Source organism: Triticum urartu, chromosome 2, assembly GCF_003073215.2.
Source record: "Triticum urartu cultivar G1812 chromosome 2, Tu2.1, whole genome shotgun sequence".
NCBI lineage: Eukaryota > Viridiplantae > Streptophyta > Magnoliopsida > Poales > Poaceae > Triticum > Triticum urartu.
Window position 1 is genome coordinate 18,217,102 of NC_053023.1, and position 17,684 is coordinate 18,234,785.

General features: G+C 46.7%; 1 protein-coding gene across 1 annotated transcript; it reads left to right on the top strand.

Moving 5' to 3' along the window:
* The first annotated feature begins 2,139 nt into the window (after positions 1-2,139).
* Positions 2,140-16,572, top strand: LOC125534774 (beta-glucosidase 16-like). The gene is made up of 4 exons (XM_048697882.1): positions 2,140-2,487; positions 2,600-2,666; positions 9,167-9,220; positions 16,493-16,572. The coding sequence occupies exons 1-4, from the start codon at positions 2,374-2,376 to the stop codon at positions 16,570-16,572; spliced, it is 315 nt and encodes a 104-aa protein (XP_048553839.1). The 5' UTR covers positions 2,140-2,373.
* The last annotated feature ends 1,112 nt before the right edge of the window (positions 16,573-17,684 follow it).

Below are 17,684 nucleotides of genomic sequence, written 5' to 3' on the forward strand. Positions count from 1 at the left end.
CCCACTGACAACAAATTGAGCCTTATGTCGGGGACATGCCTCACATCATCGAGCACCAATCTGCAACATGTGTTTGTTTCAATGCATATAGAGCCCTTGCCAACAATTGCTGACGAACCACTATTTCCCATCCTCACTTGGCCAACAACATCACTAGTGTAAGATGTGAAATACTCCTTGTGTGATGTGATGTGGAAGGACGCACCTGAATCCACAACCCAACTCATGGCATCATCACGAACAGCACTCTAGCAATCTTCATCTTTAATGACTAGATAGTCCTCATCTGTTGCGGTCAAGGCTGAACTGCTCTCAGCCTTTTGCTCGGTTTTGTTTGTGAGTTTCCCCTCTGCAAGCTCTCTTTTATACTTCCTGCACTCGCTCTTTATGTGTCCTGGATTGCCACAATGAAAACAAGTAATATCTTTTCCCTGTTTTGACTTTGATCTCCCCCTGGATTTGCTTTTGCCTTGCTGAATCTTGTATTGCTGCGTCCACGGTTCTCATTCTTCCCATGGGTTTCAGCCACATACGCATCAGAAGAAGAGGCATCACCCTTTTCTTCTTTCTGGCTTCTTCATTCAGCATACTGTTATTCATCATCTCCAAAGTCAGCTTCCCATCCGGAGCTGAATTGCTAAGTGACACAACAAGCGTGTTCCAACTATTAGGCATGGAACTCAGCAGCAACAATGCTTGCACCTCATCCTCAAAGTTGATCTTCATGGCTGAAAGTTGATTTATATGGCATTGGAAGACATTTAAGTGCTCAATCACACTTGTGCCATCTCAGTACTCAAGCTTTGCAAGTCTTTTGATCACCGAGGCTTTGTTCATTGATGTCTTCCTCTCATACATAGACTCCAACTTCTGCCACATCTTATAAGCATTTGTGTCATTTGCAACATGGTGAAAAATATTGTGGTTGATGTACAACCGAATCATACCTATTGCCTTTCTGTGCAACACTCTCCATTCTTCTTCCGTGACACCTGTGGGTATCTTGTCTTTCACAATTGGCTCATACAAATCCTTGCAATAAAGGATGTCTTCCATCATGGGCTTCCATAATGAGTAATTGGAAGAATTAAGTTTTATCATGCCACTTGTAGTAGCGCTTTCTTTCAAAGCCATTGTGAGCAGCACTTCCAGCACCAATCAATCAACTTGAATTTGCAACCTTCTAAGCAACCAAGGCTCTGATACCACTCTGATGAGAATTAGCATACAAATGCACTTGTGGTTAACTAAAAACTGCAGCGGAAACAAGTAATCTCAGCACCACATCATGTACTAATTGAAGGATCGTTACTTAGCACGGAAGGAAACATATGCAACATCATATATGGAGGCAGAAAATGTTACTCAGCACGCAAGACACTCCTCAGCCTAGTGTCTTATGGTAGGAGTAAGTTTCTGGACAGCACCAAGCATCAACAAAGAGACACCGGATTTTTACGTGAAAAACCCCTCAACTTGAGGGGAAAAACCACGGGCCGAAACCACCCAAATCCTCTTCCACTATTATCAAATGTGGGATACAACAAGTTCTTCTCTAGACAACACTAGAGGATCTCATACATCAAGATTTCTGATTCTTGGATGAACACAACAAGATTTGGGGCTTAAGAACTAGGGATTGGAATAATCTCACCAAAGATGGTGGAACTGAGACTTGAAGGAGACAAGGTAGTGGATCTGGACCATCACAACCTTAGGGAGGAGCTCCCTTGCTTCTTCCTTCAATTTTCCTCTTCTTCCCTTGCTTTCTTGGTTTTCTCTCTTCTTCTTTCTTGGAGGATGAACTGATTCTCGTCACACTTGGTGATGGCTGCTGGATGGAGGGTAAAGCATACCCATCCACACATGTGCAAAGTCCAAAATGACCCTAAGTCATAACCCTAATGGGTAGTGGGCTTATGCACCTCTTTGGGCTGCCTAAAAGATCTCAAATGGTCATCTCCTCACAGCCCACATGAGAAGAATATTCCAACAGCACATCTATTTTAAGAGAATCTAACAAAAAAAGATATTCTGAGTTTTTTTTGTTAAGTCCGCCGAGGTGTCACCATCGTGAGAGGTTACGACTATCTTCACCTACAGTATTATATCTCCTTCACATGCCATTCCACGTGCACCACGGGGATAATACTAGCAAGCAAAGCTTGGTGTGGCCTATAAATAATATGGGCCATCAGCCATGCCGTACGAGCGACCGTATGTGGACGCTGCTAGATTGCAGTTGTAGAAGGGGACCTGATTTACCCACTTCGCTGTGGCCTCTAAATGAGCCTGCAGGAGGTTGGCTAGCCGCTGCCTCCTCATAAACGAAGAGGCGCTGCCATTCTAGTCTAGCTTGAGGTGGCGACGGGCATGGCCATGCTGGCGGCGCTGGCGATCCTCGTCCTCGTGCCGTCCGCGCGAGGGCTCAACCGCGCTGAGTTCCCGCCGGGGTTCCTCTTCGGCGTCGCCACGTCTGCTTACCAGGTTGGTGGGTCTGAGAGCTTGGCTTCGGCCGGCGTCGTCTCTCTTCGCCGCTCTCCTCGGTCCCAAGGCACGGTTGCTGACGACGCAGTGTGATTTCTGCTTCCACTTGCAGATTGAGGGCGCGTACCTGGAGGACGGCAAGGGCCTCAGCAACTGGGATTTCTTCACCCACACACGCTGTCAGTCATCTTTTCGGTTTTCTGCTTCCATGTCCTTGCGTGATCCGTGTGTGTGTGTGTGTGTGTTTAGGATTGTGTGATCCATGTTGCTTATAGGAGGATAAAGATGAAAACGAGTGGTTCCTTTCCATCTTGCTGTACGAAACAGGGACAGCGATAGCCGCATCCACACTGCTGTGGGCGTGGCCAAATTCGATAGCCATATAATGAGAACCAATCAGTGGTCGGACGATGGTGCCCGGCCCATAAGGCATTAAAATCATAGGTTTGACGATTTGCTGTCTTATTAATGCGGATTAGTGTTTTGGTGAGAGGTGATGTTTACATCGATAGCAGACGTCTGTGCTGACTTTGTCGATCTTGAAGCTCCACAGTTTTGATCCAATTTTCACTAGGCGTTGTGTGAATGTGTGTGTGGTGATGTAAGTGCGAGCGTGTGTGCGTGTATGCTCAAACGTCGTAACCAGTGTCTTAAAAAAATCGCCGTTTACTAATCAGTTAGCATCGTTGTTAAATTTCCTATTTATGTCCACTGTAGTCATCTGAAACATTAGTGCAACATGGGCCTGGTTGTGACACGAATTAAGTTTTTTGTAAAGAGAAAATAGCCATCGTTAAGTGATGCAGACTGCCATATATTATTTATACGAAAATGTTAACGCTCACACGTATGGGCGTTTGCACATCGCCCACACACCTCCATCACACTGGTAGAAAAAGGGCTTATAGTCCCGGTTCGTAAGGGCCTTTAGTCCCGGTTCCTGAACCGGGACTAAAGTGTCGGTACTAATGCCCCGACCCTTTAGTCCCGGTTCAATCCAGAACCGGGACTGATGGGCCTCCACGTGGGCAGTGCGCAGAGCCCAGTCTGGAGACCCTTTGGTCCCGATTGGTGGCACCAACCGGGACCAATAGGCATCCACGCGTCAGCATTTCTGTGGCTGGGGTTTTTGTTTTTTTTGAAAGGGGGGGGGGGTTGGGGGTTTTGGGGGGTTAATTTAGGTGTTTCATATATTGTGTTAGCTAGCTATAATTAATAGAGAGAAGTGTCCTCTCTTATGTCCGTGCTTGGTCGACGCTACGTACTATACATACGTATAGAGAGGACTAGACACGCTGGCTAGCTAGTAAGCAAACAAAGGAAACAGAAGATCGTCATGAACATATATGCATACAGAGAGAAGTGATATTGACCACCTCTCCTTCTCCGAGAGATTGGTCGAACAACAAGTTCTCGTATATCTATCTGACACTACCGGCTACATATATACAATAATTATCTCTTACAAATATAACCATACGGACTCAGGGTCCACATAGAATTCTCCGTCTTCAGGGATCACGTGGTCAAGAAAGAATGCCGCCAATTCCTCTTGAATTGCTCGCATGCGAGCTGGTGCTAGGAGTTCATCCCGCTTCCGAAACATCTAATTTGAAGAAGGGGGTCAATACATATATATATGAATGAATGAAACTCAACACAAATGATGGTAATAAAATAAAATTGTGAATGTTGTTATTTACGTACTTCATATTGTTCGTTAGAGTACCCGCCCCACTCACAGGTCGTGTGGCGGATGGACTCGCGGATGTAGTATCCACAGAAATCATTCCCTTGTTCCTGCCACAACCACTTTACAAGAAATAGAGGTCAATCAAACTGATAAGCAAGAATGCTAAATGATATTGATGAAACTAGCGCTTGAATCACTAGGAGATGCGCGGAACATGCTACTATAGTACTTACTTTCGGGTGTCTAAATTCCAGCTCCTTCGGCAGTCCCGGAACTGTTTTGGTGAATTTTCTCCAAACCCTGCCGGACAAAGAAAACAATTACTTGATATCAGGAAATGAACAAAGTTGCTGATATGGTGGATAATGATCGATTTAACTTACTTCTGGAGTATTTGAGTCATGTCTGCATAGTCCTGGGGATCTTTTCGTTGAGTCTAAGACGGTTACTAGTCCCTGCTCAAGCTTAATCTCTAGGAGAATATAGTGGAAACTGCACACACATGCATAACTCATGAATTACATTACTATAACCTTGACTAATATATAAGGGAAACCGAATACGCACAAGACAGTAACACTCACCTGAAGTTGTAAGGAAAGAGTATTATATCTTTGTTTTGATTTATTACGAACGATCGTAGCAAGTTGGCCTCGGTAGGTGCGGCATGAAGTTTAACCTGAGTTGCATCTATGAGATATGTGTTAATGCACCCAATATCACCGACTTGTCTTTTCTTCAATTCGGCAATCTTCAATCTGTATAATATAGTGAGGATGATTATAAATACATGCAATGAAAGAGCTAAGCTATATAGAGAAACTTAATGACAGAAGTAGTACTACTTACAGACAGTAGCAGGCGACTGTTGTTTTATCGAGGGCCAATTGATTGAAAAACTGATAGAACTCCTCAAATGGAACATGCAACAGATCAATTCCAACGAGGTCATGCTCCTTTTTAACTTTCACATACAAAGTACTCCTCCCCCCAGAGTCTCTGCAGATTTTCAAGTACCAATCATGCAATCTTCGCATCATCGTTGATAGAGATCTTTCATCTTTGACGAGAGGCTTTCCGTACTCGTATCTTTGTATCTGCACGTCCATGGGTTCATAATGTACTTCGTCGGGCAGGTAATCTGCAAGATTGCTATAACCGGGTACCATCCTCGGATCATTAGCGACGTTGTGGCTAGGCACCTTGAGCGGGGGGCACGATTGCTTCGCTTGTTCGCCGAGCTGGGCAATTTGTTTCCTAGCTCATCGTTCTTTCAGCCTTTGATCACTGATAGTACTTCTCGACCGTTCCGCTTCGGCAAATTCCTTTCCAATAATGCGGTCATAGTTTCCTTTCGGCGGATCAGACTTCGGTGGTTTTGTCAGGGCAGCCAGAGTGCGCTTCACTTTCACCCGATCTACCTTCTCCTCCGGAGGTGGATGTTTCTTTGCTTTCACCCCTTCAAAGAAGTTCCTCACTTCTTCTCGCGCGATCTCGGCGTTCTCCTCCAGGGTCCTCTCATATGGTAACTTCTCCGGAGTCTTCAGAGAAGCACCGAATCTGTATGTCCTCCCGCCTCTGGTTGTACTGCTAGACGCCGACCGAGCAGACGTAGCGGTTGTCTTCTTTACTTTCTTAAGAGGCGGAGGAGAAGGACTACGACGCGCCGGAGCACAGCTGGAGCGGCGGCAGGTCTCTTCCGCCCTTGCTGACGAGGTGGAGAAGGAGGAGGCTGGCTGCTCGGGCGCGTCGGCGCAGGCGAAGAAGGAGGCGGAGTGCCGCCACGCGCCAGAGAAGGAGCCGGTCGAGGGCCCTGATCGTCACTCGCCGGAGGAGGAGGCGGTGGAGGCGGAGTGCCCTGACTCGCCGGAGGAGGAGGAGGAGACGGTGGCGTCCAGTTCGGAAGGTTGATGAGATCCTTCCGCCATAGGCATGGAGTCTTCAGAGCAGACCCCAGCCGAGTCTCCCCTTCACTGGTAGGGTGGTCAAGCTGGAGGTCCTCAAATCCCTCCGTTATCTCATCCACCATCACCCTAGCATATCCTTTTGGAATCGGCCGGCAGTGAAAAGTTGCGCCGGGTTCAGTACGATAAACAGAGCCAATAGCCGCCTTGACCTTCAAATTCATCCATTGCGTCATAAGGTGGCAATTTTGAGACTCCGTTATAGCATCCACGGGATAGCTGGCAGGAGCTGTCAAGGCATGCTCCGGCTGAAGCAGCTCGGTGGAAGCCACGCTGCTTCTGCGCTGAGATGGCGGTGTAGCTTCGGGGGAGGCTTCGGCAGTACGTTTGCTGCGATTTGCTTCTCGTTCCTCTATCGCGTCTACCCTTACTTGCAGCGCCTGCATTTGGGTCTGCTGCACTTTTTTCCTCCTCTCATGGGATTTGTAACCGCTTGCGTCCGGAAACCCAACCTTCCACGGAATGGAGCCTGGCGTGTCTCGTGTCCGTCCAGGGTGCACAGGATTCCCGAGGGACATTGTGAGCTCGTCGTTCTCTCTGTCTGGAAAGAATGTCCCTTCCTGCGATGCTTCGATATACTACTTAAGCTTACTGACTGGTATGTCCATTTGATCGTTCGTCCAAATGCACTTCCCTGTTACAGGGTCCAGGGTTCCGCCAGCCCCGAAGAACCAAGTCCGGCAATGGTCTGGCCAGTTAATTGTCTCTGGTTCGATCCCTTTATGAACCAGATCATTCTCAGTCTTGGACCACTTAGGCCGGGCTACGAGGTAGCCACCTGACCCTGTGCGATGGTGAAGCTTCTTCTTCGCAGCATTTTGCTTGTTTGTCGCCGACATCTTCTGACTCTTTTCCGATGTCTTGTGGGCCACAAATGCGGGCCAGTGATCTCTGATCTTCTCATATCTGCCCTTGAATTCTGGTGTCTCATTATTTTTGACAAACTTATTCAGCTCTTTCTTCCACCTCCTGAATAGTTCTGCCATCCTCTTCAGAGCAAAAGACTTGATTAATTTCTCTTTAACTGGGTTCTCTGGATTATCCTCAGGCGGTAGGGTGAAATTTGACTTCAGCTCAGTCCAAAGATCATTTTTCTGCATATCATTGACATAAGAGACCTCAGGGTCTTCTGTAGTCGGCTTAAACCATTGCTGGATGCTTATCGGGATCTTGTCCCTAACCAGAACCCCGCACTGAGCAACAAATGCGCTCTTTGTCCGGAGGGGTTCAATAGGTTAGCCGTCGGGCGCGATTGCTATGATCTCAAACTTTTCATCCGAGCTCAACTTTTTCTTCGGGCCTCGTCTCTTTACCGAAGTTGTGCTCGATCCGGAGGGCTAGAAAAAAGAACAAAGACTTAATTAATATGTGTACATACCAAAATAATGAATGCATCAATCAGCTAGTCAGCATAGGCTTAACTAATATATATACCTGGCCGGACTCGGTTCGGTCACCGGAGCCGTCATCACGGTCTCCTTCTTGCACTGGCATTGGGTCACCGGAGCCGTCCTCATGTTCTTCTTCTTGCACCGGCATTAGGTCACCGTAGCCAGCTTGTTCACCCTCTCCTTCCAGACCATCGGTTTCGTTGAGAAACAACGAGATGGCATCACTTCCTTCTGCGATTATGTCCCTCAACAACGCTTCTTTTGTTGCTTCGTCTAGGGCAGTGTCCATAGTTTCTACAAATATTTACAACATGGCAATTATTATTCAAACATGACAGATGGATATATTAGTGCCAAACGTAGAACTAGCTACCTAATCATAGTAAGCTATTGGGAGGGGGTATATATCGACAACGATGACACTACATCTATGTCCCTCGACAACACTCGTTCCCGATAAAAAAAAGAGGAAGAAGAAGAAAAAAAAGAGGAGAAGAACCCTCGAACCCTCGACGAAATGCATATATGAAAAAAAACATCATCATATCATCAACAGAAAAAAACATCATCATATCATCAACAGAAAAAAAACATCATCATATCATCAACATCATCAACCTAAAGGGCCGGCGCCGGCGCGGGGCGATGACGGGGCGGGGCGGCGACGGGCTCGGGGCGGCGACGGGATCGGGGCGGCGACGGGGCGGGGCGACGGCGGCAGGCTCGGGGCGGCGACGACGGGCTCGGGGCGACGGCGCGGGGCGACGACGTACGGGCTCGGGGCGGGGCGGGGCGACGGCGGGGCGGGGCGACGGCGGCGGGCGCGGGGCGACGACGGGCTCGGGGCGGCGACGACGACGACGAACGGCCTGGGGGCGTCGGGGCGAATGGGAGGCGACTGGCCAAAATTCCACAAGTGTTGGCTTATATAGCCAGAGCAATGGTCCCGGTTCGTGCTATGACCCGGGACTAATGCTCCCTTTAGTCCCGGTTGGTGCGACGAACCGGGACCAAAGGCCAATTTTCAGCAGCCGAAAGGGCGGGAAGCGAAGGCCATTGGTCCCGGTTGGTGGCACCAACCGGGACCAATGGCTTTGTGCTGCCCCGCGCCCAAAAGTTTAGTCCCACATCGCTAGCTGAAGGGTGCCGGCACTGGTTTATAAGCGCTGGTGTGCCTCCCCATTCGAGCTCCTCTCTAATGCAGGCTTTCGGGCCTAAACTTGCTACTGCCTGTGGGCCTATTGGGCCTTCTGCGGGCCTGAATCCTGGCCCATGTAGGGTTTCTAGTCGTATTCAGGCCGTGGAGGCCCAGTAGGAGGCATTTTTTTTGGTTTTTCTTTTTTATTTCTACATTTTTTTGGTTTTTTATTTTTTTATTTCTACTTACAACTAAATACTTACAGTTTTTTAGTGATTTCTTTTTGCTTTTAGGTCACAAAAATTATAAACTTTCTGTTAGTGCCATTAGTTTTAAATTTTGAATAGTTTAAATTTGAATTTTTAAAAGTTTGTGTGAATCACTAGTTTATGAATAACTTTACTATAAAAATAGAATTTTTTTTCTATTTATTTTTTATTTCTACTTACAACTAAATACTTACAGTTTTTTAGTGATTTCTTTTTGCTTTTAGGTTCTTCGTCACGTGCGTCACGTCGATTGAGGAGCGGACCTCTAGGTCTTTCCAGTAGGGTAGGTCCCAAAATATAGATTTCTTCTTCCACATGGGTGCGTGTCCCTCAGCGTCATTTGGAACAGCTAGTCCACCGGGACCCTTTCCAAAGATTACGTAGTGTAAATCATTGACCATAGCAAGCACGTGATCACCAGTGCGCATGGCGGGCTTCTTCCGGTGATCTGCCTCGCCTTTGAAATGCTTGCCTTTCTTTCGACATTGATGGTTGGTCGGAAGAAATCAACGATGGCCCAGGTACACATTCTTCCTGCATTTGTCCAGGTATATACTTTCAGTGTCAGCTAAACAGTGCATGCATGCGTGGTATCCTTTGTTTGTCTGTCCTGAAAGGTTACTGAGAGCGGGCCAATCGTTGATGGTCATGAACAGCAACGCCTTAAGGTTAAATTCCTCCTGTCTGTGCTCATCCCACGTACGTACACCGTTTCCATTCCACAGCTGTAAAAGTTATTCAACTAATGGCCTTAGGTACACATCAATTTCGTTGCCGGGTTGCTTAGGGCCTTGGATGAGAACTGGCATCATAATGAACTTCCGCTTCATGCACATCCAAGGAGGAAGGTTATACATACATAGAGTCACGGGCCAGGTGCTGTGATTGCTGCTCTGCTCCCCGAAAGGATTAATGCTATCCGCGCTTAAAGCAAACCATACATTCCTTGGGTCCTTTGCAAACTCATCCCAGTACTTTCTCTCGATTTTTCTCCACTGCGACCCGTCAGCGGGTGCTCTCAAATTCCCATCTTTCTTTCGGTTCTCACCGTGCCATCGCATCAACTTGGCATGCTCTTCGTTTCTGAAGAGACGTTTCAACCGTGGTATTATAGGAGCATACCACATCACCTTCGCAGGAACCCTCTTCCTGAGGGGCTCGCCGTCAACATCACCAGGGTCATCTCGTCTGATCTTATACCGCAACGCACCGCATACCGGGCATGCGTTCAGATCCTTGTATGCACCGTGGTAGAGGATGCAGTCATTAGGGCATGCATGTATCTTCTCCACCTCCAATCCTAGAGGGCATACGACCTTCTTTGCTGCGTATATACTGTCGGGCAATTCGTTATCCTTTGGAAGCTTCTTCTTCAATATTTTCAGTAGCTTCTCAAATCCTTTGTCAGCCACAGCATTCTCTGCCTTCCACTGCAGCAATTCTAGTACGGTACCGAGCTTTGTGTTGCCATCTTCGCAATTGGGGTATAACCCTTTTTTGTGATCCTATAACATGCGATCGAACTTCAGCTTCTCCTTTTGACTAATGCATTGCGTCCTTGCATCGACAATGGCCCGGCGGAGATCATCATCATCGGGCATATCGTCTGGTTCCTCTTGATCTTCAGCAGCTTCACCCGTGGCAGCATCATTGGGCACATCGTCTAGTTCCTCTTGATCTTCACCAGCTCCCCCCGTTGCAGCATCACCGTATTCAGGGGGCACATAGTTGTCATCGTACTCTTCTTCTTCAAAGATGGTAACTGGGACAGCAAGTACAGGTCATCTTCAATAGAGGTGTCATGCATGGTACATGTCTGCAACCAGCTGGCGAAACTCCTGGTTTGTTCACGTGTAATCCAGTCATCAGACCGCTCCGGGTGTTTGGAGCGTAGCAAATTCTTGTGTTCATCCATATACGGAGCCACCAAGGCGGAATTCTGTAGAACTGTGTAGTGTGCTTCAGTGAGAGAATGTCCGTCCATACATATTATTTGTTCCCCTCCTAGCGTGCCTTTTCCATCCAGTCTGCCCTTATGCCGCGATTCAGGAACACCAATTGGCTTAAGGTCAGGAATAAAGTCAATACAAAACTCAATGACCTCCTCATTTTGACGGCCCTTGGAGATGCTTCCTTCTGGCCTAGCACGGTTATGAACATATTTCTTTAAGACTCCCATGAACCTCTCAAAGGGGAACATATTGTGTAGAAATACAGGACCCAAAACGTTAATCTCTTCGCATAGGTGAACTAGGACGTGCGTCATGATGTTGAAGAAGGATGGTGGGAACACCAACTCGAAACTGACAAGACATTGCACCAAATCATTCTCTAACCTTGGTATGATTTCTGAATCGATTACCTTCTGAGAGATTGCATTGAGAAATGCACATATCTTCACAATGGCTAATCGAACGTTTTCCGGTAGAAGCCCCCTCAATGCAACCGGAAGCAGTTGCGTCATAATCATGTGGCAGTCATGAGACTTTAGGTTCTGGAACTTTTTCTCTACCATGTTTATTATTCCCTTTATATTCGACGAGAAGCCAGACGGTACCTTAATACTGAGCAGGCATTCAAAGAAGATTTCCTTCTCTTCTTTGGTAAGAGCGTAGCTTGCATGACCCTGATGTATGCCGTCTTTTCCGTGCATACGTTGCTGGTCCTCTCGTGCCTCAGGTGTATCTTTTTTCTTCCCATACACGCCCAAGAAGCCAAGCAGGGTCACACAAAGATTCTTCGTCACGTGCATCACGTCGATTGCAGAGCGGACCTCTAGGTGTTTCCAATAGGGCAGGTCCAAAAATATAGATTTCTTCTTCCACATGGGTGCGCGTCCGTCAGCGTCATTCGGAACAGGTTGTCCACCAGGACCCTTTCCAAAGACCACCTTCAAATCCTTGACCATATCATGTACATCAGCACCAGTACGGTGGCTAGGCTTCGTCCGGTGATCCGCCTCACCTTTGAAATGCTTGCCTTTCTTTCTTACGGGATGCCTGCTCGGAAGAAATCGACGATGTCCCAGGTACACATTCTTCTTACAATTAGCCAAATATATACTGTCGGTATCGTCCAAACAGTGCGTGCATGCGCGGTATCCCTTGTTTGTCTGTCCTGAAAGGTTACTAAGAGCAGGCCAATCATTGATGGTCACGAACAACAACGCCTTTAGGTCAAATTCTTCCCCCATGTGCTCATCCCACGCACGTACACCTGTTCCATTCCACAGTTGTAAGAGTTCTTCAACTAATGGCCTTAGGTACACATCAATGTCGTCGCCGGGTTGCTTAGGGCCTTGGATGAGCACTGGCATCATAATGAACTTCCGCTTCATGCACAAGTAAGGAGGAAGGTTATACAAACATAGAGTCACAGGCCAGGTGCTATGGCTGCTGCTCTGCTCCCCAAAAGGATTAATGCCATCTGCGCTTAGACCAAACCATACGCTCCTTGCGTCATCTGCAAACTCCTTCCCGTACTTTCTTTCGATTTTTCTCCACTGCGACCCGTCAGCGGGTACTCTCAACTTTCCGTCTTTCTTACGGTCTTCTCTGTGCCATCGCATCGCCTTGGCATGCTCTTTGTTTTGGAACAAACGTTTCAACCGTGGTATTATAGGAGCATACCACATCACCTTGGCAGGAATCTTCTTCCTGGGGCGCTCGCCCTCGACATCACCAGGGTCATCGCGGCTGATCTTATAGCGCAATGCACCACATACCGGGCAAGCGTTCAAATCCTCGTACTCACCGCGGTAGAGGATGCAATCATTAGGGCATGCATGTATCTTCTGCACCTCTAACCCTAGAGGGCAGACAGCCTTCTTTGCTTCGTACGTACTCTCGGGCAATTCGTTGTCCTTTGGAAGCATATCCTTTATCATTACCAGCAACTTTACAAATCCCTTCTTAGATACACCATTCTCTGCCTTCCATTGCAGCAATTCCAGTGTGGTGCCCAGCTTTTTCTTGTCAGCTACGCAATTCGGGTACAACAATTTTTTGTGATCCTCTAACATGCGCTGCAACTTCTTCTTCTCCAAATCACTTGCGCAGTTTCTCTTTGCATCGGCAATGGCCCAACCTAGATCATCAACGGGCTCATCTGATGCCTCTTCTTCAGCTTCTTCCCGCATTGCCGGCTCAGCTTCTTCCCGCATTACCGGCTCAGCTTCTTCCCCCATTGTTGTATCATCGTATTCAGGGAACCCATGGCCAGGATAGCTGTCGTTGTCCTCTTCTTCTTCATTGTCTTCCATCATAACCCCTCTTTCTCCGTGCTTGGTCCAAACATTATAGTGGGGCATGAAACCGGACTTAAACAGGTGGACGTGAATGGTTCTTGACGTAGAGTAATTGTGACCATTCTTACAGCCAGCACATGGACAAGGCATAAAACCATCCGCCCGCTTGTTTGCCTCAGCCGCAAGCAGAAAAGTATGCACGCCCTCAACGAACTGGGGAGAGCATCGGTCATCGTACATCCATTGCCGGCTCATCTTCATTACACAACACCGAATAGACCAAATTAATACAATTTCATACATAAAGTTCATACAACACTTAAATGCAACAAACAAATAACTCTCTAGCTAAAGCATTTAAATGCAACAACAAATGCGATCAAGATCGCAACTCAGGTAACAATGGATCCAACAGCATAATGATACCAAGCCTCACTATCGATGGCATATTTTCTAATCTTTCTAATCTTCAAGCGCATTTTCTCCATCTTGATCTTGTGATCATCGACGACATCGGCAACATGCAACTCCAATTCCATCTTCTCCCCCTCAATTCTTTTCAATTTTTCTTTCAAGTACTCGTTTTCTCTTTCAACTAAATTTAACCTCTCGACAATAGGGTCGGTTGGAATTTCCGGTTCACATACCTCCTAGAAAAAATTTCTATGTCAACTTGATGGGCATAATTTGTCATAAACACGAAATGCAACTAGTTTTAAAAGAGAATATATATACCACATCCAAATCATAACAAGGACGAGGGCCGACGGGGACGGATATCAAAACCATGGCACTATATGTATAACAAACAACGTACGGGTAAGATAATTATACGGGTAACTATATATCCAAATCACACAAACATCAATTTTTATATAAAATTTCATGAACAAGAGGCTCACCACAAGGTGGTGCCGGCGACGGGACGGTGTGGGCGATCGACGGTGGTTACGACAGAGATTTAGAAGGCACTAAGTAAACCACACCTACATATGCAAACTAAGTGTTATTTTTGACCTCAAATTGCATATAAATCAAATACTAGCACATATATATATCCTCCCAAATTACTAAACTCACAAATTAATCACTATATAAAGCATTGCAAGAGCTAATCTAGCAATGAGAGATGAAAGGACAAAGTTGCTAACCTTTGTGATCATTTGAATGGATGGGGGCCTTCAAATCTTGACAAATTTTGGGCAAAATGTGTGATGAGCTCGAGAGGAAGAGGGGGAGAACAGAGAGAGGAGAGGGGAAAGGGGAAGAACAGAGCGAGCTCGGGTGGACGAAGGGTTTATGTAGGACGACCTTTAGTACCGGTTCGTGCCAAGAACCGGCACTAAAGGGGCTGGAGGGGCCCCAGTCTGACAACATCCTGCCACCACTCTCATTAGTACCGGTTCGTGGCACGAACCGGTGCTAAAAGTTCGCCACGAACCGGTACTAATGAAAGCGGCCCGGCTAGCCGTTGGAACCGGCACTAATGTATACATTAGTGCCGGCTCAAATACAAACCGGCACTAATGTGCTTCACGTTTGACCCTTTTTCTACTAGTGGTAGAGGAGAATTGGGGGAGGAAGTAGAGGAGAGGGAATCAGGCCGCGCGGGGGGTTAGGTGAAAATAGCTTTAACAGTAGCGTGGGGAGGCAAAACTCGCTGCTGCTAAAATCCATAGTAGTAGCGATGTTCGTATAAGGGCGCTACTACTATACCTAGCACGTCGGGAACGGTGTGGCAATTATAGTAGTAGCGCATTCTGTTCCTGCCGCGCTACTGCTAAGCGGGTAACAGTAGCGCTGTTCTAGCAGACGCGCTACTACTAAGTAGCAGTAGCGCCTCATTTTAACAAGCGCTACTGGTAACATTCTGTGTATAAGGTTTTCCCTAGTAGTGAACCTAAACCTAAGCATTAGTGTTTATGGTGGCTAGGGGTCGACGGAACCACCAAAACCTAAGCATTAGTGTTTATGGTGGCTAGGGGTCGGCGGAGCCACCTAAACCTAAGCATTAGGGTTTACGGTGCATCGGGGTCGACGGAGCCACCTAAACCTAAGCATTATGGTTTACGGTGGCTAGAGGTCGACGGAGCCACCTAAACCTAACATTTAGAGTTTACGGTGGCTAGGGGTCGACGGAACCACTAAAACCTAAGGATTAGTGTTTATGGTGGCTAGGGGTCGACGGAACCACTAAAACCTAAGCATTAGTGTTTATGGTGGCTACGGGTCGACGGAACCACTAAAACCTAAGCATTAGTGTTTATGGTGGCCACGGGTCGACAGAACCACTAAAACCTAAGCATTAATGTTTATGGTGGCTACGGGTCGACGGAACCACTAAAACCTAAGCATTAGTGTTTATGGTGGCTCGGGGTCGACGGAGCCACCTTTTGCTAAGCATTAGGGTTTACGGTGGCTCGGGGTCGATGGAGGCACCTAAACCTAAGCATTAGGGTTTACGGTGGCTCGGGGTCGACGGAGCCACCTAAACCTAAGCATTAGGGTTTACGGTGGCTCAGGGTCGACGGAGCCACCTAAACCTAAGCATAAGGGTTTACGGTGCATCGGGGTCGACGGAGCCACCTAAACCTAAGCATTAGGGTTTACGGTGGCTCGGGGTCGACAGAGCCACCTAAACCTAAGCATTAGGGTTTACGGTGGTTAGGGGTCGACAGAACCACTAAAACCTAAGGATTAGTGTTTATGGTGCATCGGGGTCGACGGAGCCACCTAAACCTAAGCATTAGTGTTTATGGTGGCTACGGGTCGACGGAACCACTAAAACCTAAGCATTAATGTTTATGGTGGCTACGGGTCGACGGAGCCACCTTTTGCTAAGCATTAGGGTTTACAGTGCCTCGGGGTCGACATAACCATCAAATAGTCTTCCAGTGCTAACATAATCATCTAATATAAAACCTAGTGCATGAGAAATCATAATCTGAAGTCTAGCAAACATAACACAGAATATCTAATCCATCTTCCATGCATGATATATCACCATTTCAAGTCTAGCAAACATAACAAACAATAGTAACTGGAGTTCAACATATTATAGGGTACACAACCATTGTTCACAATACATAGTGGAGTTTCGATGCATAGTTCATCCTTTTCTCACAAAAGGATGAAAAGCATATTTACTACATACATACATAGCCATAGTTCATCTTAGAGAAGTTCACATTTAGTAGAGCCATACACTACACAACCATCATGCCCAAAAGGTCAGCATTGCCCACTAGTCTCATATTCTTCACTTCTCTAAGATGGCCTAGATCCCCTTGATCTTCTCCTTCAGCTTCTCCTCTGCCTTCATCAGCTCAGCAAACTGAAGCTCTAGCTGCCCCATCTCTTCACCATGCTTTTCCTTTCACTTAAGCAAATCAGCAACCTAAAACTTCAACTCTAGCTTATCTTGGTTGAGCTTCTCCTCAGACTTTGTGAGCTCTGCATTCTTCAACTCCAAGTTCATCTTAGCTTCACTAAGCAATTGCTTCTCTGTAATATGCTTCAACTTCAGGTTCTGGATGACTATAGCTTGAGCTCTTGTCAGGTTCAGTAGCACTTCATAATTCTGCTTAAGCTTCTCAGACTCTGCATCTTTCTTTGCCATCTGTGCCTTCATATCAGCCACTAGTTCACTTCTGCATTCATGCTGATATGTAATGGCAGACTGCAATGTCTGAAATCCACCACCCTCTCCTCCTGGAAGCTCATAAGCTCATGCACATCTTGGACTAGCTTGTCATAGTTGGCCTCCAACTTGTTCTTCTCTTCTGTCAGATGGTGGATAGTGAAAGAACTTTCAAGATTATCATTCACCCTAGCAATCTTGCTATCTTCAACCATTGCCCACATCTTCAACAATGCATTCTGCATTGTTGGGGGCCACCGTTGATCAACCCATTCAACAAACCCACAACTCCGCCCTTCCTGCAAAAAGAGCAAAAAGATAAAAAATAAACAAGTTAGCTCATACCACAGGTAAATAACTAGTGCAAAGCAATAGCACTGTTTTTCCTTTCTACATTGCTAATAATAGCACCACTAAGCTACACTGGTAATTGAGGTGTACATACCCACTAAATAATAGCATGACAAAGAGTACTCCATGACAAATTACAGCACCACTCACCTACAGATTTGAACTAGATTTTGCTAATCAACTACAAAACAAGAGCAATCTCAAACTGCAAACTTGGTGAACTACCAAACCATATGTAGTACATACATGCTACCTCTTGAGCACTGCGTTGGTTTTCCCCGAAGAGGAAGGGATGATGCAGCAAAGTAGCGTAAGTATTTCCCTCAGTTTTTGAGAACCAAGGTATCAATCCAGTAGGAGGCTACGCGCGAGTCCCTCATACCTGCACAAAACAAATAAATCCTCGCAACCAACGCAAATAGGGGTTGTCAATCCCTATAAGGCCACTTACGAGAGTGAGATCTGATAGATATGATAAGATAATATTTTTGGTATTTTTATGATA